The sequence below is a fragment of the Tursiops truncatus genome, chromosome 8 (assembly GCF_011762595.2).
Source record: "Tursiops truncatus isolate mTurTru1 chromosome 8, mTurTru1.mat.Y, whole genome shotgun sequence".
Classification (NCBI taxonomy): Eukaryota; Metazoa; Chordata; class Mammalia; order Artiodactyla; family Delphinidae; genus Tursiops; species Tursiops truncatus.
Window position 1 is genome coordinate 59,009,802 of NC_047041.1, and position 19,773 is coordinate 59,029,574.

The following is a 19,773-nucleotide window of genomic DNA, read 5'->3' on the forward strand; positions in this document are numbered from 1 at the left end:
TTCAGGTTTCATCAGACTTCTAAAGATAAAAAACCACTAACTGTATTACAGTCTGTATAAAAGAAGGAAAAGAGAAATACCCGAGAAGTTGCTGGTATGCGTCTAGAGTATCTCTGGAAGGATATACAGGAAATGGGAACATTGGTTAGCTCTGGGGAGAGCAGGTTGGGGCTGGGGGATCAGTGAGAGAAAGACGTTTCACTGCATGCTTCGTGGACTATAAATTTTGAATAATGAAAATGTACTACCTTTTATTAAGTTAAAACTTTAAAAAATTAAAATTATGGGGATTTCCTGGCAATCCAGTGGTTAGGACTCCAGCTTTCACTGCCGAGGGCCCAGGTTCGATCCCAGGCTGGGGCACTGAGATGCCACCTGCCACGCATCGCAGCCAAAAAAAAAAAAAAAAAAAAAAAATTACAGTTATGATTGATCCTGTTAAGTGACCAGAGACGTAAATTAAAAACTAGATACCATTTGTACCACCAGTTAAATGAAAATTAAGAGAGATTAATAATGCCCAGTGTTGGCAAAGACATGGAGAAAAGGGCACTTTTGTCCATTGTTGGTGGGAGGGTGAAGTGGGACCTTTTGGATGGCAACCTGGCAGTGGCGCAGTGGCTATCTAAATGAATACTATTCAGATCCTTTAAATATCATCTTCCTGATATCTTTCCTATAAAAATACGCAGACAAGAGGACAAAGATTTATATACATGGATGTTCACTGCAATATCATGTGTAATAACAAAAAATTAGGAAAAAAACCCTAAGTGTCCCTCAATAAGGAAATGGTTAAATAAATTATGGATTAACTATATATGAAATTCCATGCTGCCATCATAATGAACAAGGTAGATATGCATGTGTGACATGGAAGGAAGTCCATGGTACATTGTTACCTGGGAAAAGGTTGTAGAACATGTATGCATAAGCACACTTCCTTTTTCTTTTTGAAAATAGTGACAATAAAAAAACCCAAAACAGGCTGTATACAGAAAACTATGTGTGTATGTATATTTAAATATATTACTTGTGTGTGCATCAGAAAAGGTCTTGAAGGTACATTACCACGGAAACAGCAGGCATGGGTAACAGTGAGAAGGGGGACATGGAGGGAAAGCAAGAAAAGGGGGACTTGGGCTTTGTGATTCATTCATACACAATAAGCATGCATTACTCGGTAAAAAAATAAAAAAAGAAGCAGCACCAACTTAGAAACTGTCTGTTCCAATCTTGACCCAAAGCTGGGACACCTTCTTGGAGCCACTTTGGGCCCTCAGCGTGCCCACCCAGAGGATGCAGGAGGCTTCCCTGGGGGAAGCAGTACCCTCTGTACTCTCCCCCACCCAGGCCCTCTTCCCGCACCACCTGGGGGTCCCTGCCTGGCATCAGCTGAGGGCTTAGGGTGAGGGTTCAGTTGGCAGCAGGATTGCAGGGACAGAGGAGGACCCTCTGGATCCCCAAGCCCTGCTCTAAGCCTGACCCTGGAGTCCTGCTGTGGCCCCACCAGCTGACCACTCCTGGATCTGCCCTGTTCCAGCCTCATGTCCCCCTGAGGGGAAGCCTGAACCTCTCACTGTGGCAGTCAAGCTCCTTCAGGACTGGCCCCAGGCTTTCCAACACTGCAACTGCCACACTAGCCAGAACGTCTTTCACTCTTTACATTCCGAGTCCCTACCTCTAATACCATTGCTCTTCCCATTCCTGCTGTCCCAAACTCCTTTCCCACCCTCAACTCCAATCTTTTCTCTCCTACCTTCCCTGACTGAAGCCTTATTCTCCTATTTGTCCCACAAGACCCTGTTCACATGTCACCTCCTCCAGGAAGTCTCCCATGTTCCTTCCGGCAAGAAGGGTCCCCTCTCGCTTCTGAGCCTCCGTTTCTACGTTGTGACTCTGTGTCAAGCACCCAAAGGGGCCCAGGCTAGGTGTCAATTCATCACAATTTATTAAACTGTGCAGATTCCCATTTTCCAGACGAGGAAACTGAGACCCAGAGAGTAACTTGCCCAAGGTCACCTCCAACATGCAGACCCCTGCCATGATGTCTCTGCTGCTCGTGTCCATGGGCCTCATGGAAGCACTTCAGGTACAGTCATCCTCCGCTGACCCCATCCCCTAGCTGCTGGCTTCTGAAGTCTGCCGGATGCTTCGCTTGGAGATCGCTCAGAGCTTGGAGATCGGACAGCCCCAGAGCCTGGTCTCGGGGATCTGTAGCTAGTAGTTCCCAAGCCCCTTCCCCTCCAGGTGTGTCTGGGGCCCTTACTCTTTCTCAGCTCAGTGGAGGGGGAAGCTGGATAACAGGGCTCCCGTTCTCCCAGGGCCTAATCTCTCAGTCCTTGCTGCTCCCCCTGCCTCAGGCCCAGAGCCACCCCATCACACGACGAGACCTCTTCTCTCGAGAAATGCCCCTGGACATGGCCCTGGCCTCCTTTGACGACCAGTATGCTGGCTGTGCCGCAGCCATGGCGGCGGCTCTCCCGGATCTCAACCGCACGGAGTTCCAGGCCAACAAAGTGTACGCCGATGTCTGGGCTCAGGCAAGCAGCCAGTGGCAGGAGCGCCAGGCCTGGGGGTCCAAGTGGGGCCTCAGCCCTACCCGTCTGTCCCCGCCCGCAGGCTTCCGAGAAGAGCACGGGGTGGCCCTCCTGGCCTACACAGCTAACAGCCCCCTGCACAAAGAATTCAACGCGGCCGTGCGCGAGGCTGGCCGCTCCCGGCTCCACTACCTCCACCACTTCTCCTTCAAGACACTCCACTTCCTGCTGACTGAGGCCCTGCAGCTGCTGGGCAGGGGCCAGCGTCCACCCCAGTGCCGCCAGGTGTTCCGAGGGGTGCAGGGCCTACGCTTCCGGCCAGCAGGGCCCGGGGCCACCGTCAGGCTGGGGGGCTTTGCCTCTGCATCCTTGCAGAATGTTGCAGCCCAGCAGTTTGGGGAAGACACCTTCTTCGGCATCTGGACCTGCCTCGGGGCCCCTATCAAGGGCTACTCCTTTTTCCCTGGGGAGGAGGAGGTGCTGATCCCTCCCTTCGAGACCTTCCAGGTGATCAATGCCAGCAGACCGGCCCAGGGCCCCACCCGCATCTACCTCCGGGCCCTGGGCCAGCGCAGCATGTACAACTGTGAGTACATCAAAGGTGAGCAGGGCACGTGCCAGCCAGCAGCTGGGCGGAAGGTGGCCTTGCCCGTCCCGTTTTCAGAAGATACATACAGAGATATTAGAAACAGTGAGAAGGACCGAGTCCTGTCCCCCAGCCCCTCCACCCCTTCCATCCAAGGAGAGACATAACCTTCTTAAGTAGCACGCTTGCTTCTCGACCCTGGAGGTGTCTAAGCCAGAGCTGGCCACTTGCCTGCGGGGAGACTGAAGAGGGTTTCCTGACCAACGCAGATGTCTTTGGCCATCTGAGGGCCAAAGAGACTTGGTGTCAGGCTTTCCTCCCAGCTGGAAGCTGCTGCCAGAAATGAGTAAGCGGCCCACCCCAGTTTTCTGAGAGGAGTGTGTTTATTTGACTGAACAGAACCCCTGTGCCGTCATGTGTGCTGGCGGGGGTGGGGTGGGGTGGTGAGCCAGCAGTCAGGTGCATTACCTCTAAATTCCAGCTTGGGCTCTGGCAGGTCTCGGATGCTTTCCTGTCCATCCTCCCTGGACCATCCAGAGGAGTAATCATGAAGATGGGCCCAGGTCCTTAACCTCTGAAGGGGCTGTGGGCTGCTGGTCCTCGTTGAGGGATGCCCAGGGGCCTGTGAGGCCCACTTTTCATATCAATAGTTAGAGGCAGGCTGTTGGCTGGACCCATGGACCACATCTCAAGGGATAAGGTCCAGCGCGGCTTCAGTTACCACCTTGGACAGCATCACGAGCGTGCACGAGTTGATGGAAGGTGAAGGAGACACACAAACTAGCCCCTCCTTGGCTGGGACAAGACATGGGAGAGGGAGAGGCGGGTGTGGCATGAAGGCAAAGTTACAGGCCGGGGGGGCAGGAGGAGTGCCCAGATGACCCTGGCTTCAAGGGCTGGTGCCTTTCTGGCCCTGCTATTCATGGGTCAAGTCAAACCCAGGCAAGGGAGGTCCCACTGTAAGGAAGCAGAATCAGGAGAAAACACACCAGCTTCTCCTAGAGCAAGTCAGGGATGGACCACGGGGCTCTGGAGTCCCTTACCATCCCGAGAGCTGCTGAGCCTTTGATTCTTTGCTGTTTCTTCCCTACAGACAAGCAGTGCAAGTCAGGGCCCTGCCGTCTGGATAACTCAGGTGAGGGCTGTGGGCATCTGTGGGGCTCTGCTCGGGGCTGAGCTGGCTATCCTGGGTCTGGGCCCCTCTCCTGGATGGACATCCCCCATAAAATAAAAACAACGCCCTTTCAATCAAAAAAAGTAGACTCCCTTAAGCAGACACCTGTGGGAGGTTGCTAACCCTCCCCACTGAATGTGTATGTGGGAGATGGCCACCCAGCCTGGGGCCGTCTCCGCCTTCCCAGGAGTCCACTGACCAGAGCCCAGAGAGCTCCAGGCTGCACTGAGGCGACGGAGGGAAGGGCCACTCCACAAAGTCCTCCTGGGCCTTCTCCTCCTCCTGCCACAGAGCCCTCGGTCTGTTACTGCCTTCAGAGCTCTCTCAGACCACCTCCCAAGATCAAGGTCAGGTCTTGGCTTCTGGAGACCTGGGCTCTAGCCCAGGCTCTGCCCTAACTCTCTCTGTGACCAAACATCTCTCTCTGGGCCTCAGTTTCCCTATCTGCATAGTAGGCATATCGGACTAGACGGTCCCCAGGTTCCCTTTGGCTTGAACACCTGCTGTGCCAGGTCCTGCCTCAGCCACCACTTCTCTAGGCGGGAACAGGCCATTCTCAGGGAAGAAATCACAGCCGCCCCTCCCCCTCGGGTCCCGCCTCCTCCCTCAGGGCTCTGAGAACAGCGGATAGGAAGGAGCCCCAGTCACCCTTCTCCATGACACAGTACCACTCAGGGTTCCGTGAATCCTCACCATGATCCAATGATGCAGGTAATGTCATCACCCCTGTTCCACAGATGAGAGAAGGCAGGCACAAAGAGATGATGCAACCAGCCCCACACACAGAACTAGAAAAGTGTTCAGTCCAAACAGCCTGGTCCTGGAGCTGAACCTGGAACCACCGTACCAGGCTGGCCCCCACCTCCTCAGATATCATCTCATTTTATCCTTACTGGACAACTATCGACTGGAAGGAGGTGGGACAGGGAGTATCATCCTCATTATATAGTAAAGTGAGACTCGGAGACAGAAGTGACTTGCTCCAGGTGAGAGTGAGTTAGTGGCAGAGTCAAGACCAGCCAGGTCTCCAGACGCCAACTCAGCCTCTTTGAGGTGTGATAACGTAATTTCAAGCACTGCGAGAGTTTAGGATTCCCGCCCCCCCTCCCCATCCCCCATCCCAGTGCACCAGCAACTCTCCCACCAGAGTTTGAGCAGAGGAGCAAAGACCTGCATCACCAGATCCCACTCAGATCTCTAACCCTTTTCATCCCACCCTGCAGTGCCTCAGCTGTGTCAGTAGGAGACTGGGGGACAGACCTAAGGACCTCTGGAAGGGGAACTGGGGCTCTCCTTGGTCTCATCTCCACCTTCCTCCCTAATTTTGTGTATCAGTCAGCTCACTCTGCTCTTTTCATCTTGTTTCTTTGTGTATCTCACGTTGCCCCTACATCTCTGTGCCTCTGTTTTCCCTGCAGCCATGGGTCAGGGCCCCCTGTCTGCAGTCTGGTCCCTTCTACTGCTGCTCTGGTTCCTTGTTGGAGAAGCCTTTCCAGAGAGTCCAGGACTCCTCTAATCCATCAGCCACTGAACAGCTCTGCCGTCACCTCTGCCCAACATGAGGCTGTCAGCCACATGTATGCTTTAGGCGTGGCCAAGATCTGCGGTAATTCCATCTGGAGGGAACTCTGGGATTTTCTCTGGCAGCTGCCAGGCTTGCTAGCGGGAAGAGGAAAATGTAGGGACTGGGCCTCATCCAGGGGTCTAGGAGTAAGACGGTGAATAGAGGTGGGGGGACTGCAGGACAGGTAACCACTCACTTGGAGATAGAAGATTAAAGTCGTTTGGAGGTGGGACGATTGGGGAAAACAGTACTTGGCCATGGTATTTGCTGATACTACTCAAATGCTTCCCATGTACACCTGGACTGCTCCTATTCGCTCCTCCAGGAAGCCTTCTCTGGCCTCTCCACCCTGCTGGGTTAGGGGCCCTGCCTCTGTGCTCCCAAAGGGCCATGGTCTCCCAAGTCCAACTGTGAGCTTATGAGGGCAGGGACGGCGTCCAAGGCACAGAGGTGGTGCCAGAAGATGTGTGGAAGTCAGAAAGGAACAAATAAATACCTTGTGAATGCTGGTTCCTGTACTGCCCCTACCTTGGGCACCTTCAAGCTCTCCGGATGTCACTGTGTGGGAACAGGGTAGACTGGATCTCATTTTCTTGTCAGCAAAGATGTAATTTCTGCTCTGATGCATGAGTCCTAAGGTCCCTAAGAGGCTGGTCCCCAAGTTCCACCACCATGGGCCCTAAGGATAAGAGAGGACACGGAGGAAGTGATAGGCACACACTTTATTATCAGTCGGGGCTTTGGGGCCAGATCCTTGTGTGGCCTCCTGCTCTGGAAACTGGACCAGGAATCCTGAATTCCCAGTTGCCATCCCTGAGCCCCCAGGTAGGGACAGGCAAGACCAAGTCCCTGTAACAGCAGCCACAGAGGAAGGAAGAGAAGACAGGAAGTGTGGCAGTTCTGTTTGTACTACCTGCACTCTCCTCACTGAAAGCACTAACACTCAGCATCGGAGTTCAGTTCTGTCCCTCCAGGACTGCCCTTTGATCTTGACCCTTCTTAGAGTCCCTCCTCTGCAGGAATCAGGGGAGCGGAAAGCTCTGGCTTTCCCTTGGAGGTTAGGGTACAGAGACAATGAGTACTCCCTCTGGTGTGTGAAGTAAGTAGCGCTGAAGAGAGGATGTTCCAGGCTCTGAGGGCCAGTGGAGAGAGACTGAGTGGCCTGAGGGCCAACCACCACCTGGCCTGGCCATTCCATCCCCGTCTGGAGGTGCTGTGGCTGCAGCAGACCCCTGGGACTCACAGGGCCTGCACCAGCACGAGAAGGCTCATCACCAGAGCCATGGAGAAGAAGATGCCCAGGAAGAAACGGTCCATGACACGGGCCAGGCGCTTCCACTCCTCATGGCAGCGCTGGGCAGCCCTGTGTCTGTGGAAGGTGTTGGTGATGGTGGCTACATGGCGCAGCAGGGCTTCCTGATGGCACAGACACCGAGGCTCATGGCAAGGGCCTGCTGGTGGGCCAGCTTCTCTGTCAGGAGGCTGGGGGCTGGGGGATGACTCAGGAGGTCTAGACTGCCCACAGGGCTCCCCTCGTTCCCGCACACACAGGCCCCGCGCCAGGCGTCCCAGCAGGAGGGTCCGAGCCCAGGCTGGCACTGGGCGGGCACTGGGACCACAGTAATGCAAGTTCATGATAAGGATGGTGAGCGCTGTGGAGAAGGTAACCATGGTCATGGTGGCCATGTAGTACTTTCCTGCAAGAGAGGGAAAGGGAACTGAGGCCCCAAACAAGAACTCAGGGGGCCTGAGCTCCCCAACTGCCTGAGCACAAGGAGGAATGAGCTCATTCCCCCGTAAGGCTCGCAGGACCCTCCAAGCCCAATGGATGGAAGCGGGAAGGAGGTAAGGGCCAAGGGCTCCCTCTCCCGCATTCCCCCGTCAGGTTCTCAGAAGCGACCTGCTCCCTAATTGTTCCCCCCGACTGCTGGAGGCTGGACTCACCCACAGTCCCGTGAAAGTCACGCTCTTAAATAGAACCAGCATGATCTGAAGCAAGTTATAACAGAACCTTCCTCACAGGTGTGTGGTGCTGCTTCCTTGAGTTAATAAACGTCAAGTGTTTAGGAGACCGCCTGACACGCAGTGAGTACTTAGTATGGTTTGCCTGTGATTATAACACTGGGGATGTCGACCTTCCTCCATCAAGTCCTTGAGGAAAGAGCAACTCTTTCCTCTGCCCCTTCTCCCTGGAAGGGGCCGACCTCTTCCCCCTCAATCTCAGAACGAGGCCGGACCCCAAGACGGTCGGCGGGGCCCCTCCGCTGACCCAGGCCGGTCCGGCTCCCACTCCTGCACCTGCGGACACCCGCGCACTTCAAACCCGGGTTGAGGGCGTCCTCTTCTGGCCCCCTCCCCCGCCACCCGGGGCCCTCAGAGCTCACCGATGAGCGGCACGCTCTCGGCCGGCGGCATGCTCTCGGCCAGGAGCAGCTGGAAGACCGTGAGCGCCAGCAGCACGGTGACGCCGAGCGACACCTTCTCGCCCGAGTCGGCGGGCAGGTGGAAGGCGAGAGGCGCCAGCAGCGAGATGAGCACGCAGGGCAGCAGCAGGTTGCACACGTAGGCGGCGGCGCGGCGGCGCAGCAGCAGCGTGAAGGTCACGTCCGGGTAGGGCTCGGAGCAGCAGCCGTAGGTGAGCACGCGCCGCCGGGCCGGCATGCCCAGCACACGCCACTCCACGTTCTCCACGAAGTCGGCCAGGCTGGCGGCGGCGCCGCGCGTCTGTACGTCCAGCTGGTGCCCGCCGTGCGTCCACGAGCCGAACGTCAGGCCGCAGCGCTGCGCGTCGAATGGGAAGGCCGACACGTCCACGCGGCACGAGCTGCGCGTGATGGCCGGCGCGTCCCAGCGCACGGCGCCGTCGTGCCGCAGGACCACGTTGGTGCTGGCTGAGGCTGGCGCCTGCGCATCCGCCCTGCGGGCAGGGGGTGGGGCTGCCTGAGGCGCCGTGGCCTGGGAGGTAAGGGCTGCCCCTTGAAAGGGGTGCGCTTCCGGCCCGCTGGGGGCGGCACAGAGGGCAAAGGGAGCGGTAGAGAGGGCCCTCTGTGCCTTTGGAGGCCTAGCGGGGCCGGCGCCTGTAAGGCCCAGAACGAGACACAGACCTAGCTCAAAAGTTGGCGCGGGGCGCACGGTGGCTTTCCTTGAGTGTCATCTGCAAAGCTCCTAGAGGGGCCCTGAGGAAAATATGCGGAGCTATGTGTTGTCTGGGAAGCACAGAACTGGCTTAGGCGGCATAAGGGACTACAGAGGGCTAAGCCCTGAAGGAAATCCCTAGGCAGGCCCTGGGGTGCCCTGAGAAAAGGGTGGAGAGTGCCATAAAGAGGCACTTGTGTCCCAGAACCCCTTGTGCGAGAGATACAGAATTGGCCCTGGACCACACGGAGGATTCCTAGGAGACACTCAGCCTGGGTTGGCTTGAGACAGCCTAAAGTGGAGGTGCCGTCAAGGGGCTGTGAGGTCCCTCCTGCAGGCCCTTGCCATGAGTGTGTGTGTGTGTGTGTGTGTGTGTGTGTGTGTGTGTGTGTGGTCAGGAAGCCCTACTGCACCATGCAGCCACAATTGCCAACACCTTCCTGGCAGCATAGAAGGGTCCTAGGGGAAAGCGTCTAGGGCACCATAGGAGCCGGGTTCGATGTGGAGGATGGGGGACAAGTGCATCACCAGAGCCAAGGGCAACTCTAGGGAGGGGTAGGAGAGGGAAGGGGCCCAGGTAGGAAGTACTTGTTATAGAGTATGATGTCCGGTCGCCACACGAGACTGCTGGGGATGCGGATGGCATCCAGGCCACCATAGGCGTCAGGGTCCCATCGTAGGTAGGCATCTGTCCACTCCTGTCGGATCCACAGGTACAGGGTCAGCACCTGGTTCCGCTCATCCTAGTTGGGGGCAGAGAGTGGGCATAGATGTGGACAGACGTCTGCACATAGCCTGCCCTGTGTGTGCACACTCACCTATAGAGCTCTGGTCAGCACCCGCAAACCTGACTTGCCCATACAGTTCAGTTCCCAGCCAGCCTTGCTAGGTGACCTTGGCAGGTCCTTCTCTTCTCTGGGCCTGAGTTTCCTCAGAAGTTACATGGGTGGTAATCTCTGCTAGGCATGGATTCAAGTGTGCAAAGTATTGGGCACACTGTGGGCGCCCAACAGTTAGGCTCCAACAGTTGGTAGCTGTTATTGTTGCTAATCTTAATGTTTACAGGAAAGAATTGATTGGAGATTAATCCCAGTCTCCCATTCCCCCATTCCTTGACACTGTCACCAGCACACTCCACGACTGTACAACAACCAACGCACCATGTCGATGATCTGGGACAACGTCACTTCCAGGGTCACGTTCAGAGCCTGGTCTGTGTCTGCCACAGGTCTCAGGGCACTTGTGTAGTTGGCAAAGAGGTCTCGGAACAGCTTGTGTGCCAGCCTGCCCTCAGCTCCGAAGCACTCTGGGGGACCAGTAAGAAAGGGTGTCCATCCGAGACCCTAGTCCAGGGGCCTCTGCTCACAACCTGTACCCTCCACAAGACTGACGCCCTGTCAGCTGCTCCACTGTCTCACAGCTGTCTAACTGTCCCTGTTCTCTGTCTCTCTACCTGTGGCTCTAGTTCCTCCCTGGCCTGCCTCCAAGGATAGATGAGGTGAAGGCCATAGTGTGAGTAGGTACTATCTTCTGAAGCAAGGCTGATGGGTTTCTTCCCCACCATTCCCTTCCCAAGGACCTGGATTCTGCTTGCCCCACCACAAATGCTGGAGGGGCTGGGAATTCCCTGACAGTCCAGTGGTTAAGATTCCACGCTTCCACTGCAGCGGGCACGGGTTCGATTCCTGGTTGGAGAACTAAGATCCTGCATGGCGTGTGATGTGGCCAAAACAAAACAAACAAAAGAACAAATGCTGGAGGGGCCCAAACAGATGGCAAGAGTCCCAGTTCTCAACCAGGCATCCAGAACCCTGTTGCCCTGCCTCTTCCAGTCCCTCCAGCCTGTCTCTGCTTCTCTAGCTGCACTTCAGTTGATGTCTTCAAAGCTTCTGACACTATGGGCCTCTCCTTCCTGAAAACACACTCTTCCCCGGGTTTTGTGACACATCCCATTGTCCTCAGTCCTTTTTTTTTTTTTCTCAGTCCTTGATTTAAGTATTGTTCCCCAGAATCTTGTCCTTTGCCCTTGTCTCCTTTTTTCTTCAGCCCAGATTTTTCTCCTGAGCTCCGACCTGAATGTCCTAAATGTCCTGTAGGCACTTTAAACTGTGTAGGGCCAAAATATGAACTTCTTTCCTCCCACCACGTTCTTGTTTTCTTTTTTTCTTTTTTTAAAAATTTATTATTTATTTGGCTGTGCTGGGTCTTAGTTGCAGCACACGGGATCTTCGTTGTGGCGTGCGGGATCATTTCACTTGTGGCGTGTGGACTCTTTAGTTGCGGCATGCAGGCTCTTAGTTGCGGCACGTGGGCTCTTAGTTGCGGCCTGTGGGATCTAGTTCCCTGATCAGGGATCGAACCCGGGCCCCCTGCATTGGGAGCGCGGAGTCTTAACTGCTAGACCACCAGGGAAGACTCTCCTCCCTCCATGTTCTGAAACCTGTTCCTTGTCCTGTGTTCCCCATCTCAGCAAACAGCACTCCCCGGTGACCTCAGCTGGAAATCTGGTAATTTGTCTCTCCCTTCTGCCCCTCCTCTCTGCAGACCACTCTGTGCCCGCATCCTGTCAGTCATACTGCTGAATGCTCTTGAATGCTTCATCACCTCTCCAGCTCGGGCCCATCCTCCCTGCATATGGACCACGGCAGCAGCTGCCTTCTCCCTGCTCTCCCACCTTGGGCTCACCTCTCTAACAACCTGCCACACTTCTGAGAGATCAAGCTTTTAAACAAATGAATCTGACTAGACCAGTAGCTGCTTAAACCTGTTCAATGGCTCCCCAGGCCTGCTAGATAAAGCCCAAACTCACCCTTCGCGCTCTGGTCCCCCTGGCTTTCCCAGCCCTATCCCTGGGACCTGCCCCATCAACTGCTCCCGCCCCAGTCAGGCAAGCCCCCTCTTGCCCTCTTCAGCTCCCCCTCCTCCACACTCCCCAGACAGTGCTTGCTCCCAGCACAGAAATGAAGAGAGAGCACGTGGAGAGAGGTTTGGGGAGCATGGGAACAGCAGCAACGCCCAGAGAGGCCAGGGCTGGTTTACTGAGCATACCTGGCAGGAGTGGGAGCAGAAGCAGAAGGCCCAGACTGGAGACAGAGATGCTGAGGCTGAGGCGGTGGCTGCCGGGCCCCATGGCCTTGCCGCAGCCAGAGGAAGGGCAGGTCTCTGGACAGGAGCCTCCTGGCCTGACCTACGGCAGCATCAGGCCCTGCTGGCAAGGATGGTGTAGACAGTCCCTGCAAGGCAGAAGGAAGACTGGGATCTCTGTTGAGTCCAACTACCCTGCAGGGAGTCCTGCAGCCCTTCCAGTTCCTTGACCCTGCTATTTGTACCTGCCCTGGGATTTTAGTCCTTGGGCCTTGGCATCTACTGTTTCTCCTTCTCTTCTGGCCTCTGCCTCTGCCCTGTTCTTCGCCCCCCACCCCCTTTACCTCTCACTCAGCCTCTCTGTCTCGATTTCCTTCTAGCCGTCCCTCTGTAACTCTTTCTTGGTCTCTGCCTCCCTGACTCTGGTCTTCCTCTCTCTCTTCCTTTCTCCTGCCTCTATTTCAGCCCCCTTGACTTCCTCAAGCCCTTCCCCACACCTGACTCTGGGGGAGCCTGGCGCATTCTCAGCAAGACAGGGACAGGGACTCCATCAGCCCTGAGCCTTCTGAGGCACAGGACAGAAGGCTGTGCCCCCTTTCCCTTTCATTAGCTTAATTACAGAGTTGGGACACCTGTGTCCATGGGAACAGAGCAACTGAAACTGACACCTCAGGTCACTGGGACCTGAATTATTCAAATTCTGTAAGGTAGCACCCATGCTCAGGCCCAACTTGGGGGATTGGAGGGTACAGAGATGCCAGGTCAGGATCTGCAAGAGACTGGGGCTTAAAGGTGTGAGGGGACAGGGCCAGTGGATGGTAACTGTCCTCCCAGCTCTGTCATCATTACTGAATTCTTCAGGCTCCCTTTCATCTGTCAGCTGTGCCCTCAGTTAGGGACTGAACACATCTGTCTAGGCCGGGTGCTTTGTGCCAAGCAAGCTCTCCCCTCCTGGTGAGAGGGGTGCCAAGACTGAGGCTGCTCCAGGTGGCCCCACAAAGCAGGAGATGCAGCCTGCATCCTCGCCATCCCACAGCCATCCCAGTCTGAGCCTCAGTATTCTCCCTATGCTTAAACATCACGGGCGGTACTGGGCCACAGGGAAAACACAGCCTTTATTTATTTATATTTATTTATTTTTTAATATCTTTATTGGAGTATAATTGCTTTACAATGGTGTATTATTTTCTGCTGTATAACAAAGTGAATCAGCTATACATATACATATATCCCCATATCTCCTCCCTCTTGCATCTCCCTCCCACCCTCCCTATCCCACCCCTCTAGGTGGTCACAAAGCACCGAGCTGATTTCCCTGTGCTATGCAGCTGCTTCCCACTAGCTATCTATTTTACATTTGGTAGTGTATATATGTCCATGCTACTCTCTCACTTCATCCCAGCTTACCCTTCCCCCTCCCCGTGTCCTCATGTCCATTCTCCACGTCTGTGTCTTTATTCCTGTCCTGCCCCTAGGTTCTTCAGAACCATTTTTTTTTTTTTTTTTTAGATTCCATATATATGTGTTAGCATACGGTATTTGTTTTTCTCTTTCTGACTTACTTCACTCTGTATGACAGACTCTAGGTCCATCCACCTCACTACAAATAACTCAATTTCGTTTCTTTTCATGGCTAAGTAATAGTCCATTGTATATATGTGCTACATCTTCTTTATCCATTCATCCGATGATGGACACTTAGGTTGCTTCCATGACCTGGCTATTGTAAGTAGAGCTGCAATGAACATTGTGGTACATGACTATTCTTGAATTATGGTTTTCTCAGGGTATATGCCCAGTAGTGGGATTGCTGGGTCGTATGGTAGTTCTATTTTAGTTTTTTAAGGAACCTCCATACTGTTCTCCATAGTGGCTGTATCAATTTACATTCCCACCAACAGTGCAAGAGAGTTCCCTTTTCTCCACACCCTCTCCAGCATTTATTGTTTTTAGATTTTTTGATGATGGCCATTCTGACTGGTGTGAGGGGATACCTCATTGTAGTTTTTTTTTTGTGGTATGCGGGCCTCTCACTGTTGTGGCCTCTCCCGTTGCGGAGCACAGGCTCCGGACGCGCAGGCTCAGCGGCCATGGCTCACGGGCCCAGCCGCTCCGGGGCATGTGGGATCTTCCCGGACCGGGGTACGAACCCGTGTCCCCTGCATCGGCAGGCGGACTCTCAACCACTGCGCCACCAGGGAAGCCCCTCATTGTAGTTTTGATTTGCATTTCTCTAATGATTAGTGATGTTGAGCATTCTTTCATGTGTTTGTTGGCAATCTGTATTTCTTCTTTGGAGAAATGTCTATTTAGGTCTTCTGCCCATTTTTGGATTGGGTTGTTTTTTTGATATTGAGCTACATGAGCTGCTTGTAAATTTTGGAGATTAATCCTTTGTCAGTTGCTTCATTTGCAAATATTTCTCCCATTCTGAGGGTTGTTTTTTTGTCTTATTTATGGTTTCCTTTGCTGTTCAAAAGCTTTTAAGTTTCATTAGGTCCCATTTGTTTATTTTTGTTTTTATTTCCATTTCTCTAAGAGGTGGGTCAAAAAGGATCTTGCTGTGGTTTATGTCGTAGAGTGTTCTATGTTTTCCTCTAAGAGTTTTATAGTGTCTGGCCTTACATTTAGGTCTTTAATCCATTTTAAGTTTATTTTTGTGTATGGTGTTAGGGAGTGTTCTGATTTCATTCTTTTACATGTAGCTGTCCAGTTTTTCCAGCGCCACTTATTGAAGAGGCTGTCTTTTCTCCATTGTATATTCTTGCCTTCTTTATCAAAAATAAGGTGACCATATATGCATGGGCTTTTCTCTGGGCTTTCTATCCTGTTCCATTGATCTATATTTCTGGGAAAACAGCCTTTTTTTTTTTAACATCTTTATTGGAGTATAATTGCTTTACAATGGTGTGTTAGTTTCTGCTGTAAAACAAAGTGAATCAGCCATACATATACATATATCCCCATATCTCCTCCCTCTTGCATCTCCCTCCCACCCTCCCTATCCCACCCCTCTAGGTGGTCACAAAGCACAAGCTGATCTCCCTGAAGACAAAGGCTTTAGAGTTACTTTCAGCTCTGTCCTATGAGCTGTCTGACCTGGGTAAGATACTGAAACTCTCTGTGTTTCAGTTTTATCAAACAGGTTAGTGGGATTAACAGTCCTCACCTAAATAGTTGTCGTAAGAATTAAATGAGACAATGCAAGTACCTGATAATGCAAGGCAACTGCCTAGTACATTGACAAATGCACAGCAATCAACAGTATTTGCACCATGGTCCTAGTGAGTTAGTCAAGGTATCTTCAGAAACACACATTTAGATTCATAAGCCCCAGCCCCCGGCAAATACCATTCTTCCTTCTGTCTCTATGAAATCATGTCAGTATTTGTCTTTTTTTTTGGCTGCGCTGTGCAGCCCACAGGATCTTAGTTCCCTGACCAGGGATCGAACCTGTGCCCAGTGCAGTGGAAGCACAGAGTCCTAACCACTGGACCACCAGGGAAATCCCAGTATTTGTCTTTTTGTGCCTGGCTTATTTCACTTCATATAATGTCCTAAAGTTTCATCCATGTTGTAGTATATGTCAGAATTTCCTTCCTTTTTAAGGCTGAATAACATTCTATTGTATGTATATACCACATTTTGCTTATCCATTCATCTCTTGATGGGCACTTGGGTTGCTTTCACATTTCAGTTATTGTGAATAATGCTGCTATGAACATGGGTGTACAAATATCCTTTCAAGATTCTGCTTTCAGTTCTTTTGGATATATACCCAGAAGTGGAATTGCTGGATCATATGGTAATTGTTTTTAATTTTTTGAAGAATTGCCATACTGTTTTCCACAGCGGACATACCTTTTTATTGAATACATTCCCACCAACAATGCACAAAGCTTCCAATCTCTCCACATCCTCACCAACATCTTTTACTTTGTTTTCTTTGATAATGGCCATCCTAATGCATACGAGGAGGTATCTGGTTCATAGTTTTGATTTGTATCTCCCTAATGATTAGCGATGTTGAGCATCTTTTTACGTGCTTATTGGCCATTTGTATATCCTCGTTGGAGAAATGTCCGTTCAAGTCCTTTGTTCATTTTTAAATTGATTTTTTTTTCTCTTTATGTTGTTGAGTTCTAGGAGTCCTCTATATATTCTGGATATTAATCCCTTATCAGATAAATTATTTGCAAATGTTTCTCCCATTCTGTAGGTTGCCTTTTTACTCAGTGTCTTTAGAATGAACAAAATTAAAAATTCTTCATGTAGTTCATTTTGTCTATTTTTTTCTTTTGTTGCTTGTGCCTTTGGTGTCATATCCAAGAAATCATTACCAAATCCAATGTTGTTAAGATTTTACCCTCTATTTTCTTCTAAGAGTTTTATAATTTTATTTATTTAAATGTTTACTTATTTATTTGGCTGTGCCAGGTCTTAGTTGTGGCATGTGGGATCTTCGCTGCTGCATGCAGGATCTTTTAGTTGCGATTTGTGGCCTCCTGTAGTTGCAGCATGTGGAATCTAGTTCCCTGACCAGGGATTGAAACCAGGCTCCCTGCATTGGGAGTGTGGAGTCTTAACCACTGGACCACCAGGGGAGTCCCTAAGAGTTTTATAATTTTAGGTCTTACATCTAAGTCTTTGATCTAATTTGACTTAGTTTTTCTATGTGGTGTTAGATTCTGATGAAATATATAAATAGAAGGTGGTATGTCCATACAATCAAGTATCATATGGCCATAAGATGGCATGAAGTACCAATGTATGCTACAACATGGATGAACCTTGAAAGTATTATGCTAAGGGAAAGAATCCAGTTACAAAAGGTCACATATTGTGTGATTCCATTTATATGAAATGTCCAAGACAGGCAAATCTATAGAGATAGGAGGTAGATTAGTGGTTGTGTACGTCTGGGAAAGTTGGGGAATGATGGCTGAAAGCTATGGCGTTTCTTTTTAGGAGGATGAAAATGTTCTAAAATTGATTGTGTGGTGATGGCTGCACAACTCTGTGAATATAGCTAAACTAATTGTACGCATTAAATGGGTAATTGTATGGTATGTGAATTCTATTTCAGTAAAGCTGTTATCAAAAATATTGGGGGGGCTTCCCTGGTGGCACAGTGGTTGAGAGTCCGCCTGCCGATGCAGGGAAAACAGGTTCGTGCCCTGGTCCGGGAAGATCCCACATGCCGCAGAGCGGCTGGGCCCGTGAGCCATGGCTGCTGAGCCTGAGCATCCGGAGCCTGTGCTCCACAACGGGAGAGGCCAGAACAGTGAGAGGCCCGTGTACCGCAAAAAAAAAAAAAAAAAAAATATTGGGACTTCCCTGATGGTCCAGTGGTTAGGACTCTGAGATCCCAGTGCGGGGGGCCCGGGTTTGATCCCTGGTCGGGGAACTGGATCCCACATGCTGCAACTAAGGATCCCTCGTGCCTCAGCTAAGACCCTGCGCAGCCAAATAAATTAATAAATATTAAAAAAATCATAATCCACCATGAATGAGTTAGCTGAAACAAAAACACTCATAGAAACAAGCAAGAGATCACATATTGGACATATTAATGATAATTTGAGTAGCTAATATACTTTGGGTAGTGCTCTAAGCACTTTAACATATATTAATCCATAATTCTCACAACACCCTATGAAGTAAATACTATTATTGATTCCATTTTACAAATGAGGTAACTGAGGCACAGGAAATAACTTAGCCAAGATTCCATAGGATATTCCAGTGGACCCAGGATTTGAACATAATTGGGGTAAACAGTCCATCCCTACACTACACTATACTACAATTATACTGCCTCTTTTAAAAACAACATATAAGTGTATGTAATATGATTTAAGAAATAAATGAGGACTGAAAAGTGAAAACAAGAGGACTATCAAGAATGAGTAGGTAGGGACTTTTCCCTGGTGGTCCAGTGGCTAAGTCTCTGTGCTCCCAATGCAGGGGGCCCAGGTTTGATCCCTGGTCAGTGAACTAGATGCCACGTGCTGCAACTAAGATTTCACATGCCGCAACTAAAGATCCCGCCATGTGGGAAGCCGCATGCCATGCGGCGCGGCCAAAAAACCAAACCAAAACCAAAAAAACAAAACAAAAACAAAGGAGGAAGACAAGACTTAAGAGTGAGTGGCAGGGCTCCTCTGGTGGTGCCGTGGTTGGGAATTCACCTGCCAATGTAGGGGACACGGGTTCGAGCCCTGGTCCAGGAAGATCCCACATGCCGCAGAGAAACTAAGCCCGTGTGCCACCACTACTGAAGCCCGCGTGCCTAGAGCCCGTGCTCCACAAGAGAAGCCACTGCAATAAGAAGCCCACACACCGCAACCAAGAGTACCCCCCCCACCGTAACTACAGAAAGCCCACGCGCAGCAACAAAGACCCAACACAGCCAAAAATAAAATAAATTTATTAAAAAAAAAAAAAAAGAGTGGCAGATGTTGTAGGGATGGGTGTCGGGGTAAAAGATGCATTTTTCTTTCCGTACCATTTTCTTCAGCAGTTATTCAATCTTTTGGGGGCACAAGGTTGTCTTACCCTCAAATTACATTTAAAAGCAACATTTTGCAGAATACCTTTAGGCCAAAATAAAGGCTAAATTCAAGAGTGCTTCAAAACATGGAAATATCACATACAGAGAATAGACTGGAGAGTTACAGAAAAACTGGTATGTTTACCTGAAAAAATGGTGAAATATTTCTTATAACATATTTAGTGTGTTTTAGGGTAAAAATGTTAATTTGAAAAAAATAATTCTAAAAGTTGGTGGGGGGCTTCCCTGGTGGTGCAGTGGTTAAGAATCCGCCTGCCAATGCAGGGGACACAGGTTTGAGCTCTGGTCTGGGAAGATCCTACATGCTGCAGGGTAACTAGGCCCGTGCGCCACAACTACTGAGCCTGTGCTCTAGAGCCCGCGAGCCACAACTACTGAGCCCACACGCCTAGAGCCCGTGCTCCGCAACGAGAGAGGCCACTGCAGTGAGAAGCCCGCGCATGGCAACGAGGAGGGGCCCCCGCTCGCCGCAACTAAAGAAAGCCGCGCACAGCAACAAAGAAGCAAAGTAGCCAAAAATAAATAAATTTATTTAAAAAAAAAGTTGGTGGGTTATTTTTAAAAAGCCATTTTGGAAAAAAAAAGTACCTGAACAACAACTGATTTTAGTCTCTATTTTGAAAATACTGAATCATCACATATAAAAAGATAAGGAATGTGCGATGATGAAACAGTGAATCTTGGTCATGATTATTAGGTGGAAGGTTGATGGAAGCTTTAGAAAGGGTGAATCAGGCTGACAACACCTGAATCAACAATCTTAACATCACTAGAAGTAGAACAGCGAGACAGTGTCTTCCGTAGTGATGAAACACAGCACCACCTATGAGAAGGACCCTGAATCTAATCAAGTCTCTAGCTCTAACCAGTGGTATACAGCAAGTAAGGGAGGTAGAGGCACAATCAGCCAAATCTAGAAGCCCCTGGCCCTCTATGCTAAAGGATGAATGTCCCAGGTACTTCATCAAATAAAGGGCATTTAAAAAAGGAGAGAGGAGAACTGTTAATAGATTAAAAGAGACTTAAGAGACTTATCAGCCAAATGCAAGTGTGGACTCTGTTTAGATCCTGATTTAATTTAAACAAATCAACTGTAGTAAGATTTTACTTTTGAGA

The 19,773-nt window shown here is 50.8% G+C and overlaps 2 protein-coding genes and 1 non-coding gene across 3 annotated transcripts; 1 reads left to right on the forward strand and 2 right to left on the reverse strand.

The window, feature by feature from the left end:
- Nucleotides 1-1,963: 1,963 nt before the first annotated feature.
- On the forward strand, nt 1,964-5,816 carry ART1 (ADP-ribosyltransferase 1). Its single transcript, XM_004312373.4, has 4 exons — nt 1,964-2,092; nt 2,364-3,141; nt 4,220-4,261; nt 5,719-5,816. Exons 1-4 carry the CDS (start codon nt 2,030-2,032, stop codon nt 5,814-5,816), a joined length of 981 nt encoding a protein of 326 aa, XP_004312421.1. The 5' UTR covers nt 1,964-2,029.
- Nucleotides 5,725-18,368, reverse strand: CHRNA10 (cholinergic receptor nicotinic alpha 10 subunit). Its single transcript, XM_033862395.2, has 5 exons — nt 12,048-18,368; nt 10,160-10,305; nt 9,588-9,742; nt 8,249-8,781; nt 5,725-7,561 (listed from the first exon to the last, which is right to left on the reverse strand). The coding sequence occupies exons 1-5, from the start codon at nt 12,127-12,129 to the stop codon at nt 7,104-7,106; spliced, it is 1,374 nt and encodes a 457-aa protein (XP_033718286.1). The 5' UTR covers nt 12,130-18,368; the 3' UTR covers nt 5,725-7,103.
- Nucleotides 15,516-15,588, reverse strand: TRNAW-CCA (transfer RNA tryptophan (anticodon CCA)). The gene has a single exon. It is a non-coding gene; the product is annotated as a tRNA-Trp (tRNA).
- Nucleotides 18,369-19,773: the final 1,405 nt, after the last annotated feature.